At 36.6% G+C, this 20,838-nt stretch overlaps 1 protein-coding gene across 7 annotated transcripts in view; it reads left to right on the top strand.

Moving 5' to 3' along the window:
* The first annotated feature begins 3,065 nt into the window (after positions 1–3,065).
* Positions 3,066–20,838, top strand: part of tspan9a (tetraspanin 9a) — a 125,802-nt gene continuing 108,029 nt past the window's right edge. The window contains exons 1-2 of one of the 7 annotated variants that reach the window (XM_034026433.3): positions 3,066–3,416; positions 19,359–19,410. Coding sequence is in view for 2 of the 7 variants with exons in the window: in XM_034026428.3 (XP_033882319.1) it covers positions 9,115–9,143; positions 19,359–19,410 (81 nt within the window). In the remaining 5 variants the exon portion in view is untranslated. Of the gene's footprint in view, positions 3,417–9,041; positions 9,144–9,188; positions 9,320–19,358; positions 19,411–20,838 lie in introns of those variants that run through there. The other 6 variants (XM_034026431.3, XM_034026428.3, XM_034026429.3 and 3 more) reach the window with 6 other exon arrangements.

Raw genomic sequence — 20,838 nt, 5'->3', positions numbered from 1 at the left:
CTTGAGTAAGACATTAAACTGAGGCCCCGTCTTTTAATTAGTTGTTAAAGATCACACAGGACTCTGACAAGAGAACAAGTTTTATCCTCATTGTTCCACTGAAATCAAAAACAAATGACTACAAGTAAATGAGGTCTAGCTCCTTTCTCATTTTCTTGTGGTTTAATAAGGGATTTGACTGATTGATTCCTTGCATGGTTACAGACAATTTTGGGAACCTCTGTTCATGTTTGTTTATTGATTCTTCTAAACCCTTGGTGGAACTGTAAATTATCTTTCTCCACCATGGTGGTTTGCTGACTTGTTTTTCTTTAAAAATGTTTTGCCTTTAAACCAGTTCAATATTGTGCAATAAGCATGTACAATGTATGTTAGCATTGACTTACAAAATGCTATTGAGCTACCTTTCCAACAGCACTATACCTTAACAAGGAAGTGAAAAAGGCAGAGAAAATTGAAACTTCCTTTAAACTTAAGCTGTAACAGCTATCATTTAAAATGAAAAAATGTTTGCTATTGCACATTGGAGAACACTATGGCTAATGGAAGTGCAACATGGGTACGCTTTATAGAATTATTTTGTTAGTTACAATTACTGTAGGGGTGGGCTTTTATAGTTTGGTTACAGCAGTAGATATATCCTTCATAACTATTCAGTAGTGCTGAATTTAGAAATACTAAAATAAACTAAAATTCAATATTTCTATATTTACAGTAGATACAAGGACAAGCTATTTGAACAAGAGATCATATAAAAATCAGATGTTTTCTGAACTGGTGAATCTGTGAAATTAAAAGTACTCTGATTATGTTTACAGCACATTGGATACTTAGGCCTAATATTAATATGGGGCATTAAGTTTATGATGCATTGGAATATTCATAGGGATTGAGAAAACATTACATTTTACATGTTGTGAATAAGATGTACTGCAAAGCTTTTCAAGTGATTACAAAATAATATTTTTAATTTTGAATGTGCTATCAAAAGTATTAATGAATGGGTTTCTTTCAGATCAAGTTTTTAATATTTATTAGGAGATCCCGCCAGCAGATGGCACAACCAATAGTACTTAATGTTACCAGAGTCACATGTCTGAGCGGTTGAGGGTCTATGAAAACAAAGCTGAAAGTTTTATAGTTGTTATTAATATTTTGCTTTGGAGTTGAACTGCCATTTTTACATAATGAATTATATAACTGTACTTTTAACTGTAATAATGTTTGCTCTACTTGCAAGCTTAGAGTCCTTAAGAAAAGGTTGATATCTGTTTTTGCTTTTCTATGGTGCCTTTTCTCTATTGCACAGCAATCCCAGCTGTTTTAGCATTATTTTTCTGGATAGCTTTAAACACTCTGACATAACATACAGAACAATATTTGAATATCTTTGTATATATTAGGAGTGATAGGCCATCAACAAGTGTCTTCTTGTTCTTGTTGAAAAGGTGAAACAGCAAACGAAGGTGGTTCTTCATGCATGAGACTATACTGGTAGGGACTGTGATGATTCTTTTGATGAAATTCACATACGTAATAACCACCTGTAGCTACTAGGGCCTGCAAAGAGTAACACATTTCTAACACAAGTCAAGTTTGAATATATAAAATAAAACAGAAATTTAAGAAGACAGCTTGATCAAGTATAATATATTAGACACATCTGTATACATGGGTTCAAATCCCTGAAGAAAAATAAGTAATATCTATCCAAATATGTTCAAAAATGGGGGGGGGTTGCATGAACACTACCATAATTAAAGCAATCAATCACAAAGTCCATATCCATCTGTTCTGTGATCCCAAGTCCCTTTTTGATGGGTGACATTTGAAAACGCATATTGTGGGATTGAAATGTGGACTGTTTACATATTTATGTTTATAATCATGCATGTGGATTTAATTTGAAAACAGATTTAGATTTTAGACATAGATTTTTAGATTTGGAAATTATATATACAGCTCTGGAAAAAATTAAGAGACCACTGCAAAATTATCAGTTTCTCTGGTTTTACTATTTATAGGTATGTGTTTGGGTAAAATGAACATTTTTGTTTTATTCTATAAACTACTGACAACATTTCTCCCAAATTCCAAATAAGTACAAGGTTGTCCTGGAAGAAAACTTGCTTCCTTCTGCTCTGACAATGTTCCCCAACTCTGAGGATTGGTTTTTCCAGCAGGACAATGCTCCATGCCACACAGCCAGGTCAATCAAGGATGGAGGACCACCAGATCAAGACCCTGTCATGGCCAGCCCAATCTCCAGACCTGAACCCCATTGAAAACCTCTGGAATGTGATCAAGAGGAAGATGGATGGTCACAAGCCATCAAACAAAGCCGAGCTGCTTGAATTTTTGCGCCAGGAGTGGCATAAAGTCACCCAACATCAATGTGAAAGACTGGTGGAGAGCATGCCAAGACGCATGAAAGCTGTGCTTGAAAATCAGGGTTATTCCATCAAATATTGATTTCTGAACTCTTCCTAAGTTAAAACATTAGTATTGTGTTGTTTAAAAATGAATATGAACTTATTTTCTTTGCATTATTCGAGGTCTGACAACACTGCATCTTTTTTGTTATTCTGACCAGTTGTCATTTTCTGCAAATAAATGCTCTAAATGACAATATTTTTATTTGGAATTTGGGAGAAATGTTGTCAGTAGTTTATAGAATAAAACAAAAATGTTCATTTTACCCAAACACATACCTATAAATAGTAAAACCAGAGAAACTGATAATTTTGCAGTGGTCTCTTAATTTTTTCCAGAGCTGTATGTATATATATATATATATGTATATATATATATATATATATATATATATATATATATATATATATATATATATATATATATATATATATATAAACATTGTATGCACATATGTATAATGTTTATAATATAGGCAGATTGAGAATGATTAATGATTATTCTTTGTCAGCTGTACCAAAAATATCGACTTTTGTACTGATAATAATGAATCTACAATGACTAACAGTTAAAGCATCTAACTTTTAGAACCCATGGGTTTCACGAGATGTTGATGTGATATGACGCCTGCAGGAGTCAGTACGCCTTTCTCCTTAATTTTTGTGTTCCATTTCCGCTTCCAGTAAAAAATCTGAAGAGCCACAAACTGTTCAACAAGTAGTGGGAACTACCAGAACACGAACTCTGTTTAGGACCGGTGTTTACATCTGTTTACACACACTTTGCACATAGTTGGAAATCACAATTATTAAATTAGGCATTATTAAAAATAAAAATATAATTTTTTTTAAAAAAAAGGATTTTATTTACGCGATCAGGGAAATCACTTTAAAGCAAACGGGATACAAAGTTACGTTAAATAAAGTTTTGTAGATTTGATTTGTGGCCTCGTCGAGGTAATCTATTCTGACTCAAACTGGAAGGTAAGTGTTTCTTTTCTTTTCTTTCCAACAAGTTACTCTTGCATGCGTTAATGTTTTAAACAAACGTGTTTAGGATAAACAAAAATAAAGATCTGGGGTTGTGTGCTGTTTGTTGTTTGATAGTAGTGCTGTTTTATTTGGACAGAACAGACAGTTATTTTGTTTGCATGTCTCATATAAAATATTGTAAAATGTAACAATACGGGTCGTGATTGAATCAAAACATGTAATACGTTTAAAGAATCAGAAATAAACAAATAGGGTGTTTTGAACTTTTGTTTCTACACAGCGAAAGTATAAAATGCATTATTAAAATATCCCGGTAGCTTCCTCAGTTCATTTCAAGTATTTGTTTAAAAACAACGTACCTTGTTAAAAAGTTGTTAGCATTTTTGCAGAATCTTACCAACCTTTTAAAGAAAAATAAGACATTCCACTTAAAAGTACTATTAAAATAATGTGGGATTGTGTTGGCGTTACTGCAATGGATTTATTTTAGCTTGGCTAAGGATCTTTCTTTCCTGGATACCATGTGAACGTTCCCTGTTTTCTTTCTGTTACTTCACCAGATGTGTTTTTTTTTTCTCCTCCTCATGCTGATCTATTATTGCTTGTCAGTTCTGTTGACTTATTTGCCAGGGTACACACAGACTCCTACACCAGCCACGACAGTGGAAAACGTTATTAGTATAGTCTATAGAATTAGTTTTGTTTAGAGAAGAACGGGGCTGTCAACGGTTCTGGCATTTCAGTTATTAATGGTTTGTTACAATGTCTCAACACGTAATTAGTGTGTTCTTCTTAATTTTCAGTTGGGCAGCATAATGCTATTTTTTTAGGTAATTTCTGTGTATCCTTTACAAGTGATGTATTCATTAACTTCCCAGTATTACTGCAAAATAGAAAAATAAGGATGCAGTACTGTAATTAAAAGTTACCGTTTCCAGAATACTGGATTATACTGTAGGATGTTTTGTTAAGGAGTCTTATCATTTGGTAAGACCTTTTATTACAACAGTTATAAATTACTAAAACAATTAATCCAGGAATACCAACGCTACCATACATACATACATAGAATGCAATACTGAATCTGGCGAATCTTATTCTAAATGAAGGTGAACAAAACCAGCGTTTTGTATTTTTTAAAATTTTACAGTCAGACAGTTTAATCTGCTGAAGCGCATTAGCGCCACAAAGAAAACAATATGTATTGCGTTATTACTAGATACAATTGTGTTTCACAATAATGTTTGCTTTATAATGAGATAATATTGTTTCACAATAAATAGATAGTTTTGGTAATTCACACCACTCATGTCACTATTCACTTTCAGTCTCTTCATTTTGGTTTAAAATGGGTCGTATGATAAACGAATACAAAGTATTTATTGTATAGGTAAGACATTAGAGTGGTTGAGTAGATGCAGAATGGTGAAGAATGTGAGGAATTGAAACACAAATGCCTGCTTTTCTAAGGCGTAACAGCTGACCAGTGATTGCTTAATCTCAGAGGGACAGTGGGGCAAGATGTCTTGGTGGGTGGCTGGCCTGCTGGGCGTCACAGTGCGGATAAAGCCTGTCCAGCATTAGAGTGCATGCTTTTGTTCAGAAATAGACTGATTCCCTCCTGAATTCTCCTGCTCATTGTCACTTAAGGACTGTCGCTGTCTCCACCTGTCTGCTCCATAGACTGTACTAAATACTCTGTGTACAGACTTCGATTCCCCTCCATCTAGTTACTTTCTAAATAACTGCAACAATACAAGGACCATTTCAATAAGCCCCTGTTATTTTGTTGCCATCAGGCCTTTTGAATTCAAATACATCAGTGTATTTCTTTGTCAGAATACAGTACACTGAAACTATTGTTAACTTGTTAGGGTCGTCTTTAGTGCTTAACAATAAAATGTCCCACATAGTAGTACACTATACTAACACAAAGACTAAAAACACCAGCTGTGAACTGAGAATCGATGCAGTACCAAAGTCTAGTTGCCCACAGTGTGGCCCAGTGTAGCTGAAATTCCAGAAGTCTGTTTCTTACTTAAAAGTATAGGGGTCATTCCATGTCAACTCAGCCAGTGCCATTGCCCGGCCGTCTTAGATTTTCCTAGAAAAATTCACCTCGGAGTTTTCAGACACGCTGAATTCAGAAATGATAGCCTTTATTTTTTTTAGAAATTCCCCTTCGACCTGTGACCTTGCAAAGGTCAACCTAAAGTGAGAAAGGGACCTTGACCAGAAAAATCACCCTGGGTGCAATTTAGATGCTACCATCATGTGTAGCACCTCGTTCTACTCGTACAGAATAGGGCAAAGTTGAAGAAATAGCCAGTTTGGTTAGAACTATATGGCACTTTAGCCTCACCAAAGTGGCCATAAGCAATGCTTGAATGAATGACAAATACAACTTCAAAAATCTGCCAAAAATCCAAATCCCCGGATACCATAATATTTTGCTTGATGCCTGTAGATCTCATCAACATCTATCCAAACAAATCTTTGGGTGATTTTTTGGAGTCCTCCCACGCAAATTATTAAGGCCTAAACTTGCTACAAATAGCAACAATTAAAAATTCCAGTGGCGGGACTTGAAACCAAATGTTTTTCACATAATTTGGAAGACTGGTACCTAAGAGTCTTGCAGTAATACTTACATTTTAGGACCCACATCCCCTACAAGGTAAAGGGTTAGGCTGAAGTTCAAATAAAACCCATTAGTTACCCCTCGTCTGGCAATTTGCCAGAAGTGAGTAGGGTGCTCCTAGTATTTTTATCTGAAAAGCCCTATTCAGTACGAGTAGTACAAGGTGCTACACATGATGGTAGCATCTAAATTGCACCCAGGGTGATTTTTCTGGTCAAGGTCCCTTTTTCACTTTAGGTTGACCTTTGCAAGGTCACAGGTTGAAGGGGGCATTAAAAAAAAAAAAGAAAAAAAAAAAATGAACTCAGCATGTCAGAAAATCCCCATGTGAATTTTTCTAGGAAAATCTGAGATGGATGGGCAACGAAATGTCCCTTTTCTGGTTGAGTTGGTGTGGAATGACCCATAGTGAAGTCACTCTCTTATGACTTACTACCAAAATGGTATGAGGGATACCATTCGATTCTCCAGATTCAAATGGGGTGCAGGGAGTTGGTTTAAAGGTGAGCTGATTGGAAGGAGGGGGGTTGTATTGCATTCTATTGCGTTTGCACTTGGGGAGCTGCTTGCGTCTTTAATTGGGGCATTATGTTGGGGGAATTCATACACCCCGCCCCCCCCTATTTAAACATAGCTGATTGATCTGTTTGGTTCAGGATCACAAGTGTGCTTGTTTTTCCCACCACTTAGGTTATTTTCATTGATTCAGGCCGCAACAGGGGTTGGGAATTTTTGATTTGAATAATTGCAGGAGTTGTTCTTGAGTTCAGTGAGAGAAAAGTGGAGTAGAGGTATAAAGTAACACAGTTCCAAAGTCTTTCTCAGGGAGGATATTGAGTGGGATAAAAAAAAGGAAGTATGTCTTTAAGTCACTATTATGTGGAGTCTGTACCTTTTGTTTTCAAATGAAACAATGCTTGGTGGATGTTTTTCTATGTTACAAGCATCCCATGATGCAGAAGAAGCTCTGCTGTTTTAACAAAAGCCTTGATTACCAAGATAAGGCTTCAGCCTGGCCTTCAAATGATTGACTGTCTCTGCACTCCACATGACACCAGGAAGAAAATTCCAGAGTGAAGCAGGAGGGCTAAACATCCTGGCCTGCAGCTCTTCAGTCACAGGAATACCTTGGTGTGAGTAAGGGGGTCGTTTTTGTACAGGGCTAGTTTTATTCTACGTGCAGACGCAACGCAACCAGTGCTGCGACTGACTTAAGACTAGTTCTAAAAATGCTATTTTCAATAGGAACATTTAAAGTCGTAAGCCTGCCACTCTTCATAGTAAATGAGTATTTAAATGGCCTCAGTAAGTACAAACATGGTTGTGCTGGAAAAATATGAAAGCAGTGGCTCAAATGGGTTGCCCTAAAAAAAAATAAAAAAATAAAAAAGCAAACTTCACAGAGGAAGAGACACACATCATTTTGGAAGAAGTAATCCAGAATGAATTGGCTTTATTTGAAAAAGGCTCTAGTATAAATAATTTTATACAGAAAAAGAAAGCATGGCAAACAATAGTTAATAAAGTTAATGCTGTGTTGAAGGCTTCAATAAATGGAGACATCATTAAAAAGTATTATAATGTTAAAGCCCATGCTAAAGACAAATTAGAAAAAAAAACTATGAGGGGCACTGGAGTGGGTCTCCCACAAATATGCAATTAACCAGTGCTGAAGAACTGGGGTTCATAATTATTAATCCACATCTGATCGGGGGTCGGTTGCCAGGATGTTGTGCAACCACATTAGCATTCCAGACTATATGCATGTTCACTGAGTGAAAACACTTGTTTTGGAAAGTATCTTCATTCTCTGAAGGTGCACAAATGTGAACACGTGTACACAATCAATATCTCCAAGTACATTCAGGAATGATGCAAAGTCATAAAGCCCTGTTTCACTTTGTGTTGCTGCACTGGGGACATAGGAAAAACTATGTATTTATTTGCCCTAAATAATACTGGGTCTATCTTTAGCGTTTATATGACTTCTGTGTATTTACCCATAGTAATCAATAATAGGAAAACCCTCCCCTCCCCTCCCCTCCCCTCCCCTCCCCTCCTTAAGCTGGTTTTGTTTTAGCCAGTAACCTTATAAAGATATCTCCGCTCCCTATTTTCACATGCCAAGGCGATTCCTGAGGAAAACGAACCCTTAACTAGTTGGACATCCTCATTACCTCATTATACTGTCTCTTTAACTGAGTTTGTGTAAACATTTGCAGTTCATTTAGTTCCAGTGCCGGGAACTTGAATACATGCATTACTGTGGGGATTCTCTCAAAGCAGTGGGGCTGGGTATATTAGTACCAGCTGCCTGATTCTGAAAAGCTTAGAAAGGGACTACATGCCCATACCTCCTGCTGATTAGAAACAAGCCAAAATCCAACTGAGGCATATTATAACTCAGAGTGTGTGTAGTCATTGCTTGTTATAGTGTGAATGAAAGCATTAAAAGTCAAAGAACACTATAGTGTTAATCAATAATGTTTAATCTGAAAAGACCGTAACCAGTAATGTACCATGTTATTAGATTAAAAATCTTTGTAGACATTGACCCAACAGCTGCTATTGATCCCGTTGGAAGGTAGGTAGGCACTGTTAGAATTCAAATGTTCTTCAATGGCAATGTAATGACTCTGTACTAAGGCAATGTTACAAGAGCAACAGCAATGGTACAGTGTGGACCATTTGTAGAATAGTACTACAGGTGAGACAGTGTCTTCCTCTTTCTGTTGTTATTTCTTAGATTGGCTAAACAAATGACTACACTTTGAAGGAGAACATCCCCCCCCCCCCCCCCCCCCCCCCCCCATTGCCCTGTCATGATCGCCCTTTTAATTGCTTCATGAAAGTTCCCATTCACACTGGCTGGGGACAAAACAAAGACCCAACTGGTGGTTTTGTTTGAGAATAGTTGAGCACTGTGCTATCTCGGCTGAAGAGAGAGACACATTAAGGCACTGTTTCCCAGTACCAGTCAGTCCAGATAGATGCAGTGGGTGCTGATCCTTGCTAAACTCTTCTAATCTTAAACAAACCAGTGTTTTTATGGCTGGAGACATTACCAGAAAAGCTAAGTAGGCACCTGATTAAACCAATCACTTGTTATCTCATGTAAGGGCTGTGCAGTTGGGTGCTTTGGGCTACCTAGATTCAGTTTAAATTAGTAGAGCATTATCAGGTTAATTCATGATGGAGATAAGGGGAAAGTAAATGAATTGTATTTATGTTCAGGGTCGTGCTGACATATACAGTAAGTAGATGTTCTGTTTGGTTCATGGGTGATTTTATATAGCTGGTCTCTCTTTTTTTTTTTTTTAAGCGTGGGCTGAGGTTTGGGTAATGAAATTGTGTGGGTGTAGGTATATGCATTTTGTTTGCTGTTTTCTTGAACTGCATGACAACTATATACATTATATAAACTAGAAACAAAAAAAAACGCTTTGACAGGTGCTGTTGTAAAATTGCATGTGTTTTAAATTGCTGTTCGGTAATTTTGCTTTACATGCAGTTTTAAAGAAGGTTGTTAATTAATAATCCACCAGTGCTGACTTCTAGCTGTTGACTATATCTTGGAAACTGGTTAAGTGAATTTGACCAAGCTTAGTCAATGAATTATTCACCTCAGACTTTGATTTTAATAATGTAGTGCTTATATACTTCTATATAGGCAATGATGCATGTGAGGTACTCATTATTGGATTTGGATTTTACTTTTTAATACAATGGGACAGATTTTTTCAAACATCAAACTGCATCTGTTTGCAAACTGTGTAACCAACTAACTCCTAACTTTGTAGGCGTCATCCTGGGGACAGTGGAATTCAAATACGTTCTTAAATTTAAAACCACTTCAGTTGAACACAGTTTAGTTGATTAACTCCAAAGTTGACAAGCATCATCCCTGTGTCAATACAATTGACTTTTTCAGAAATGTTGTTTGTGCGTAAAGCAAGATGGCGTCTGACACATTTCTTTAAAAACCTTTCAAAATCTTCGGTCAAATGTAAAACTAGCTTATAACTCCTTACAAAGTGCAGGTAGGTTAATGGTTACTATGGAACACATATATGAAACCATATGTGCTCTGTACAGAAATGACCTTTCCTTTGACCTCTGAAGTTAAAATGTAAAACTATCTTATAACTCCTTGCAGTGCACATAGGGTTATGGTTACTATACACCACATTTAAGAACCCATATATGCTCTTTTCAAAAATGACCTTGATCGTGACCTCTCCTTAAGGTTAAATGTAAAATTAGCGTATCACTCCTTACAGTGTGTAGATAGGGTCATGGTTACTTTGGTGGTTAAAGTTATAAAGCATTGTGAGATAATGAACTAATGCAGTATTTTGAATTGAAACTGCTCCATAAAACTGATTTGTTTCTGACACTTGTGCTGCAATGTTACAGCTTGCCAAAATTTCCAGCTGATACTGAGCTTGGAAGCCGTAAAACTGCCTATTATTATTATTATTATTATTATTATTATTATTATTACAGCTTTGTATTTCAAATATTTGCATATCCTGAATGAAAGAACCAATATATTCTTGGCACAAAAAGGGCAACCAGTAATACTATAATAAAGCTAATAAGAGGTAAGAACTAAAGAGCTTAGTATAGGCTTCTCAGAGGCAGGACATTCTTAATGTATAGCACATTACAGAGACAGTGGTTAGCTTTTTTGACAGAACAAGATAAGTTTCTGTTCTTAGGGAATGCTCATTCATCATTCTTTATTCTGTACAGGGATGGAAATAAGACTCCCATTGCATAGCAGTTTAATCGATTTCTGGTTAATATGAGTTTAATATAACACACCTGAGCTTGTTTACCTATACACTGTGGCTAATCAAGCTCCTAGTATACCTGGAACTGCTGTGCAGTATTTTTACTGCATGTCCATGAATACACAATTGGTCTTTTGCCCTTGGAAATGGATTTTCTTTTCTTCCCAGTTAATGAAAATCCCTCTGATACTCCCCCACCACAGATCGGAGAAGGATTACATCACCTGTCCCCAGCACAGGCGTTGTTTGTGACAGTCTTCTATTCTTACCTTACACCTGGCAGGAGGCACTGAAGTTAATTACTGTTTTGCTGATTGACAGGGTCCTGATAATAAATGGGGATGAGACTAGACAGGGCCACAAGCCATTTGCTCTCATTGTCTCTGTTGTTTGTCTGTCAGGCTGAGCTCGCGCTCATATAGTTATTTGCCACCCAGGTCATTATTCTGCTGTCCCCTTTGAGCATATGGAAACAAAAAGATAGCCACTTGTTAGGGTTTTTTTTTATTTATTATTATTTTCATTTTTTTTTAAATCAAAATCTACCATTTGACTGTATTCATCCATACACAGCACAATGAGCAGAGTGGGAGATGTCCCTGTACAGTTGGATAATGTAAACACACTGGTCTGTCAGCGTGGAAGTGAACCTTGTAGTCTCAGGGAGTGACATTTCATTGAAATAATTGTGTGCAGAATGCTAAACTAAAACTATGGAAGTAGGTACTCGACAGCAAAGTGAAGTTGGGTTGAGTCTAGTGTTTCAAAACATTATTAAATGATTTAGCTTTTACAAAAAGTCTAAAAAATAAAAACTTTCAATAAGGAGTGAGCTCATGTTTTGAGAGACTTTTCTCTATACGTTTTTACTGTTAAAATCTGTGTAGTCTCTAGTTATTGTAATTGCTTTGGCAGTTTGAAATTGTCATGTCGATGCCAGTTGAATTCAACAAAGTAAGTCGCTGTTTGTTGGCAAATAAAGTTTAGAGGAGGGGACCAGTGGTCAATTCTACCCAGATGAATTTTCCAGAAATAAGATTTTCTGCATAAACATTGCAAATCTTGGTTCTTTTCTTTAAATAATTGAATGTTATGTTTTAATAAACAACCTCTTTGTGTTTAGGGGATGAACAGCTACCTCCAACATAATTTAGTATTGCAGTACATTGTGGGACGTGGCTATATCAAGATTGGCAAGCACTGCTGGCAGCCTTCTCTGCAAGTGGATTTTAATTATTGCAGATGTGATCTGAGTTTTGAAATGCCTGTATAAAACGATAGGGTTTTGGTCCATGCATTGTGGTTTGTCTGCAAGCCTAGGGTATTTGGAAACCAAGCTTGTTTTGTTCACATGTAGAAGCACATGCAGTAAACAGCAGTGCATTCTGGTATAAGTAGCTTCAAATTTCAAGTAGCTTCAGGTTTTACTGTTCCCTTCCATTGTATGATGAGTGGTTCTTTTACTCTAAACCTGTGTTTTGTTTTTTTGAAGTTTGTGTTGAGGTGTTTTTGCTGCAGCCAAAGATCAATGTAGTCGAATGGCCTCCTTTTGTTTGTAAACTTTCTTATGTTGTTCTTCTTATGTTCTTAAAACAAGTATCATTCAGTTTGCTAGATGGTGCTATTGCTTACTTGTAAAAAGACACTATCTTTGATTTAGCCTTCAGTACATATGTCTTTGGCAGACAACTGAAGAGTAGCTTCTGAACTGAAAGCACCTTAACATACAGTATTTGAGAGATAAGAACTACTAAGAGTAATTGCAAACGGCTTAAAACGGTAAGGAAATGTAAAAAAAAAAGTAATTTGAAAACTTTACGATCGTGAATTTTGGCCCCCGGTAATCAATTTGGACACAGTTTGCAGCAGGGGTTCTCAGCCTTTTTGGAAACATGCCCCACCTTATTAGTATTTTTTTCTTTTACTTGTGACTGTTACAAACTTAAATATTCATACAGCCCCAGGGTAGAAAGGACCTGTGTCTGCAAGGCTTTATAATTAGTATCTCTTTTGTGGAGAGGCAGCATTTCTAGAAGGATTATGAATAGCTTTGAAACAGCAGTGCCAGCTGTGTACATAGGGAGTCACGCCAAGTCATGACGTTCAGTACAAGCCAGGTTAAAGTAATGTGTTAAAAATAGCTGCAATGAGAACCAAATAAGAGAGAGTAATCATTTCTCCGTGAATCTACTTTGACAAGCTATGAATTATTATATATTCAAATTCTTAAAGTAAATATGTTAAATGATTGTCATAATGGTTGTTTTGGGCAAATGTGTTGCACTGACAAAATGGCTAAGGACACCTGATAAGTTCACATTTCCCCAGTATCTGACTGACTAAGATGGGTCGTCATGCATGGGTGCCCTATACCCTAAACAAAATCATGCTGTTACCACAGAAACCAAAACCATACATATGAAGCTTTTATGTATCCAAACATTGGCTCAGTAAAAAAGCAAAGATTAGAAGCTATGGGGAAAAAAAGAACAAAAGAACCAACGGTTGTGGTTACATAAATTCCAGTGTAGTTAGACTTAATGCACTCTACTGGTCTGAGGTTAGGTTTGGCTCTAGTCATTTTTGCTGCTCTTTTTCTGGATAAAATGAAGATGGAGGGATGTTTTTCCTCTTTTTCTGGACAAAATGAAGATGGAGGGATGTTTTTTAAGGATGCACTGTAGTGTCTCCTACTGTTTGAATGTCTAGATTTTAAAAAGCTGTTTTTTAAAAGCCAATGTTGGAATTCAGCATTTTCTTTTGCGACACACTTCAGCCTTAAAAGAGGCTAGGGGAAAGTTGTACCAGTCAGATTGCTTGGGATTTGAGCTGGAGAGCTTGTGAATTACAAATTTATTAGTGGCTTTGTTGGCTTGTGGAGAGGTTGTTCAGAGTGTGAAATTATCCATCAGTGTTGTTAATTTGACGTGATTACCTATGCTAATATGAAACCTTGTGGACTGCTGTAGGCTTTTTGTATGCAGGAGCTTGGATAGCCAGTGCTTTTTAGTGTAGAAATGCTGTGATTAATGTTTCCCATCCCCCAAGGTGATTTGCCCTATGAAGCTGCTGCGTTTAGCTTGAAGAATGTGTATTTAAAAAAATAAAGAAGTACAATGAAGGCCTTTGTTTGTCCCTATTGAGTTAGGGCTACTGTACAGTATCTGTAACATCTGTCAACAGGGATAAAAGGGAAAAACCATTGGGGATCAAAGCAATATAAATGCATGGTACATTAACGTATTCTATGTTAAAGCCCACTTGTCGCCCTGTTCAAAGCGCAGTTCTATTAGGGGAGTTTTCTGTGAATAGCACAGCAGTCCTTGATGCATTGCTTCTGAGTGCTCCTGCTTCAAGAGGTTGTCAATGAACCAGAGAACCACATAGTACCTTGTAAATGCATTAAGTTGCTGATTTTAGAGTTCATAGATTAACGTGGGGGTTACATAGCAAAGAAGCCACTGAACATCAGACCGGTTTATCCAGTTTATGTTGAGTATGTTGAGTTTGGTTCATTGTTGGTTTATCCACCCCATCACCATGGAAACTACAGTCATGACCTGGAGGCTAAAGATGTACTGTGTTGTGGCACTGTGCTTTCTCAGTTTTCATTTAAATACTTTTAAATAAACCAAGTTAAAGCATGATTTATTTATTAATTATGGTAAGAACCTGTAATCTTCTCGACTTCCTGGTGTACGTACTTGCAAAGTAGGCTTTGTACTTGCAAACTACACTGACACAGCTGTTAACTGTCATCTGTTGTTTTCATAATTTGGAACGTCTCAAGATAGGAGTAGATCCAAAATAGATACTCTTGTACAGTGACAGTTAGGTACAATTTGGTTCCTACAGTATAGCAGAAATGCAGCTGTAATAGGTCTTTGGTTTACTCCTTTCTAAAAGTAGGAGGAGAAATGATCTGACTTGAATACAAGTTTGTACAGTAACATACTGTAGTTATTAACTTGCTTGAGGCTGGATTTATAAAGCTTTATTTTACTGGCTCTGTATTTTATAAACTTAATGTGCTACTCATAAAACTACAGTGCGGGTATTTATAGTGACTAGTGGATTCCGCCTAACGGCAACTTTTTGCCTTAATTAGCTTTAATCAGCAGCCAAACAATTGATAGTTAAAAAGAGCAGTGCAATTATTATTTTTTTTTAGAGATGAATTGATACTGGTGCATCACAGATTCTAATATATATATATATATATATATATATATATATATATATATATATATATATATATATATATATATATATATATATATATATATATATATAAAAAGTCACTAGGATGTAGAAACAGAAGATGATGCAAAGTGAATGTTACCGACAATAAGTTGCTAACCGATATTTCACATGGAAGGAGCGCTTCACATGTCATTTATCAAACCTACTTTTCCATTAGATTGAAGTGTGGTGGATGTCCAGCAGGTAGCAGTGTATTTACTGAACTCTAAAAATGTTAAGTTTACTTAGAAAATGGTTATGTTGTTTTTTTTTCATAAATATGTAAGCCACACAATATGACAGTGTATAATTGAAGTATAATTAGGTTGCTCTGTCATTTGTGCTGTGCCTGGCCAAGGCAATAGTGGTACTGTACTTCACTGTTAAAACTGAGAAACAATTGTGTAGATCATTTTCTATGGATCAGTTTAAAGTAAACAAAAGGGTTGACAGTGGAATCGTATAGTACAAATGCCCAGAGCCAGACTGCCATGTCCCTGTTTAAACTACAGCTCAACTCGGAGCTACTTCCTCAGGGGGTGTAAAATATTGCCAGTGAGCGTCATAAGAGTCCAGTGAATATGAAAAGTCTTATCCTCCTCGTAGGAATCAATGCTTCTGTAAACTAATATTCCAGTCATTACACTTTTTTTGTATTGTTTTATTAATAATTAGAAACATTTTCTTTACAATTGTGAAAATAAAAACCTGACATACTAATTGCATTGAACACAAGACTGGTTACAGCTTCCCCTGTCTTTCATTGAAAACCACCCCATGGTGAACTAGCCTCACTATACAGTAGCTGTTTGAACAACTCTATTCGTAAACCTACAGTCAGGTGTGATGTATTCATGCCGTGATACATGTGTTCAGTTCAGAGCAGACTTACCAGGGGCCAAATGTTTCACACTCCTGGCTCCTGGTCATTTCAATACTATACCTAAACAAGGGATGTTTTGAAACCCATGAATGGATGAAGGCCTAGGGTGGGTTTCAAGCCCCGATATCCACAATAGTAAAATAGACACAATTCTGCTTAAAAATAAATAAAACTGATGCCCTATTTCTTGGAGGGGAAAAGCATTACCACACGTTTTTGTAACAATGTGTCAATATTGCTTATAATATTTATATATTTAAAAAAATATTATTCATAATATTTAGCAATAATAATAATAATAATAATAATAATAATAATAATAATATAAATATTCTAAGATTTTGGCTTTAGTGTTTTGTTTTGGGCAGTTTATAATTTGTTAGATTTGTTTGAATCCCTCATGTTGCTAAGGGCATTTGGATTCAGTTGAGCCAGTTGTATTGGCTCTGAAAATGAGCAGTTAAAACACTGCTTAACACTTTGACAGTAATTACAGCGGTGGTCATTAAAACCTGCTAGTCTTCCTTTAGGTATAGGACTCCAAACAATAATGAGTAGGCAAAATTCAAATAAAAAGGCCCTTTTTAGGGTCTGTCAGGGCCTAACTAATTATATCCATGTGCTGTCCCCTAACTGTTATTTAAAGCCGTACTAAAGCAAAGTCTTCCGTGCTGGAATGGAAAATCTGTTGTGAATTTACATTACTCTGTCTCTGCCAATGCCAACAATTGGTGTAAAGCAGCTGAGACTATTATTTGGTCGCTGGAAAGTTTGTTCTGTCACTCAGCGTCCTGTCCAAATGGCCAGAGCCTATGATAGAGGGCCAATTACTTCCCTGTACACAGGTCAGAGATACCCTTGGTCTCTCCTGTCTCATAGGCAGACCCTGAGCTCTGGATTCAGAGCAGTTGAGTGTCACAAGCATGTACTGTAGAAGCCTGCTGACACTGCACAGTATGTGAAGCCAGCATCCTGTCATTGTTTAACAACGTGCATGATCTGCTGTGGCTGCAAATAGTTTCTGCCTTCCTGGCGTGAGAAAATCGCATCACGTAATTCTTTCTGAGGACCTTGCTGTCAGCAGAGTACGAGTAGGAAGGTATTCATGCACATTGTGGAGAAACAGCCATAAAAATTGGCCCCATTCACAATATTAAACGCATGTTTTTTTGAAGTCTGAAATTCATGATACTGTTCTAGATTGCTGTTGAAGCCAGCAACAGCCCAGAGCCAGTTTCATGAATATCAAACTATAAGTCAGACTTACAGTTTGTTGCATTGGGTAATCTTAAGAAAAGGCTCCTCAACCTCCCTGTTAGCTGCAAGAATGATTTAGATTGCATGGGCCAGCATTGCCTAGATTGTAGTTCCTGCTCAGCACCTGACAGTGTTTGTGACAGTCTGCTGCTGCAAGCCTGAGCCATTCTTAGCTGTACAACAGAATGGAGAGGCAGGACCTGGAAACTAGCTGATGTGACTCAGTTGGTGGTTGTTGTCCTTGGTAACTAATACCTTCTTTCCATTTAGGATAAAAAATAGTGACCCACCCACGACAGACTGAGCCACTGCTGTCTGCACCCAGCCAGCTCCAGTTAGGGCTCTGCTATGTCATACCATACTGCAAAGGGACTGTTAGAGACCCATTCATCCTTGCTGTAAACGACAGAGCACTTGTGAGCAGGGTTGCCACCATTAACAATAGATATAGCACAATCAATGCAGAGTTCATTAAGTTGGATGCCTTTTTTTATAATTATTCTTTCATAATGACATTTTTATAAAGGCTGCAATTTTCAGGTGCGTATCCCCTGATGACAGAAATGTAGTGGAGGTGTGTCCATTCTGTACTCGTGAACACCTGTTGTATCTTATATATATATATATATATATATATATATATATATAATGTTATATAATTCCTTTCATATCATGATCCCCCACCCCCACCCCACCCCGCCCCATCCAAACTTTTAGCTGAAAGTAAACATTTTCACCATGAATCTCTAGTATTTAATTATTATGCGCAAATAATAGGGGAAATATCAGGCTCACGTGAATATAAAAAAAACTGCCTAGAGTAGCTCTGTGCATTAATGATTCAGGGTTAGGGTTAGGGCTTGGTTATCTTCAGTTCTGATAACCAAGACATGGAGTTCGGCTCGGATTAGGTGATACAGACTGCAGTATGATTGGTTATGCTTTCCTGTTACGTTACAATCCATATTTTTGATTTGTTTTGGTTTTTTTTTTAGACACTCCCAAGAGTTTGTAACTCGGCCACCGTCTTTTTGTTGTATTAAACATTTTAATGCTATAGTGCTGCTTTGGATGTTACTTTATTATTTCATGTTGTGTTTTTCTTACTTGCCGAGATTACGTAAAGCCCTTTAGGAAAATGTCATGTGTTTTATATATTTAAATATAGCGACTTTTATTCTAGCGTTTTTCACCTACATGTGTGTTTTTTCATGATGTACTTTTGCACTGCACACCATAGCTTTTAAAGTTTAATGTTTGTGAAAATATCTGACAAAACAGTTGACATTCTGCAGCAACTTTGAATTGTATTTAACCAGTCCATAAGTATATCATGTGCTCTACATTTAGAATTTTAAGCATGCCTAATTGTAAACGTAATCCTCCTACCTAATGTTAAAAAATACTCCCTCTGCAATCATGCCTTTAATTTCAACCCTTCCTGAGTCAATGAGTCTGTGCCTGGTGGAAAAGTAAACTGGATATTTGATAAGTTGACTCAAAAATATGTCAAGAACTTAAGTATTGATAATTACACTCCCTGACAGCCTACAGCCTTTTGTGGTAGAGAGACGTTAGAGTGCATTCTAACAGTAGTGGAAAACTATAGTGCTGCAGATTATTGAACCACACATAGGAAAGGACAGTATTTTAAGGGTTGTGTTCCTTAGTAGTATCACCTCCCTATTTATAGTTTTACTGCAGCCAGGAAGCTGCAGTGAACTTGAAAGGACCGTTCAAGGAGTTTGCTGCTGTCAATGCTTTAAAAGTTTCCAAATACTATAGATCTGAAGTTTTAACATATTTTCTACAGAGCTTCTATTTTAATCATAGGCTTATAATGGTTTTTTTTTTTAACTTAAATATTTAACAATTTATAAATATATTATTTTTAGATATCATACACACACACTGTTACATAAAAATACACTATTGTCAGATGTCAGTTTAGTATTCTCTTTTGAAACCCTGTTATTAATTAATGAGTTGAATTCCAAGGTTTCTGCTCTGCCCTATAATTGAGTTACAGATCCCAGAAAACAAATGCCAGCAGCCCTTGAGTATTGTTAACTGGAACAGATTCAAAATTGTTACTCTGATTCTTTATATTGCAGGAGAAACCCCATACAGTGCAGCTACAATCACCTGATCGTTCAGAGAACACAGGTAAGGGATTACAAGTCCTTGTTACTTTGAAGAAGCAAAGGACATTCAGGTTTGAGAAATTTTTTCACCACTTTCTTTTTTTACATTGAGTGACATTGTAAGGAGGCACATCCTAGATACATCTAGTAAATTTAATAGGTAAGGCTCAAACAGCTGCTCCACTAGCTAAGCTGGCACACATACAGTACAGTAACCCCAATACATGCAAATCATGTTCTAATTTCACCGAGCACTGTAGCAGCACATCATGTACTTCCTAAATAAGATCGGCTCAGATTTACTGCTTCTGAAAGCCCCACACTTGACATATCGGAGAAAACAGCTGCTATTCGGAGTAATGATTTCAGCAGATACAATTAGAGGCATCTAATCCTTTGAAAACAATCGTATAGTAAACCAGTTTACATGTCTAGACCCACAGGAATGCTGTTCTGCTATGCAGTTTGTATTGCAGTCTATAGAAAAAGAATTCAGGTCCAAACTTTTGTCATTGAAAGTTTATTTTAGTATTTCTAAATTCAGCAGTACTGAGTACAGTTATGGATGACAATTAGTTAAATGGTTTAAAAGTGTATATGTACAGTTGACACTGTCTCTTATGGCACTTTGGATGAGCAATAGGACTGTAAAGCAAAGTGGAGACAAGTCTTTTATATTTATTTATTTATTTATTTATTTATTTATTTATATATATAATAAAAGTAACATAGTTAATAGTGTTATCCATGTCTTTAGAGTTTTTGTTGGTACACAAAGTAAGACGTACTGGAATCCTCTGAAATATTACGTTTTGTTTGGCTGAGAGTGGCTTTATGAGTTGAGAGACAAGTCAAACTTGTGTCTGAACTGTAAAGGGTAACTATAGCTTAGTACTGGAAGAACTGCCAATCTGTAAAGGGAGATTATCAGGAGCTTGTCCTCGTTGACTCCCTTTATATTCTGTTGGGGACATTTCAATACAGTGATATTATATAGGGAGGCATCAACAGGAGTGATATTAAGTGGATTTGACTGCACTGAGAGCCACTCCACTTTTGGTGAAACATAGGAATTCCCTTGCACAATTTCTGATGAGAGTACATGAGTGCTGCTCTCTGGTAGGCTGGACTATGTCTTGCAGGCTATATCTACAGCATCATTTGTACAGTTTAATGAAACTATGTCTGGGCAGTTGTGACTAATAAGAAACGGGCTATAAGGATGTGTTTGTCTGAAGTCTTTATGAATGCCTCCACTATCATGCATCTGCAGTTTGTTTCTGTTTAAGGCAGTTTATTTATAATGTGTAATAAGCTTTGCTAGCAGTGTTTCCAGATAGTTAATGCTCAGTTGATTATTTGTGTTTCTTTTCATAAAGTGCTTATTTCACTCACCGACTATTTCTGTCAAAAAAATAAAAAAAATCCTTTTGCAAAAAAAAAAAAAAAC

The sequence above is a fragment of the Acipenser ruthenus genome, chromosome 7, assembly GCF_902713425.1.
Source record: "Acipenser ruthenus chromosome 7, fAciRut3.2 maternal haplotype, whole genome shotgun sequence".
NCBI classification, from domain to species: domain Eukaryota; kingdom Metazoa; phylum Chordata; class Actinopteri; order Acipenseriformes; family Acipenseridae; genus Acipenser; species Acipenser ruthenus.
The sequence above is the reverse complement of the archived record's forward strand: the minus strand, read 5'-3'. Positions and strand labels throughout refer to the sequence as shown.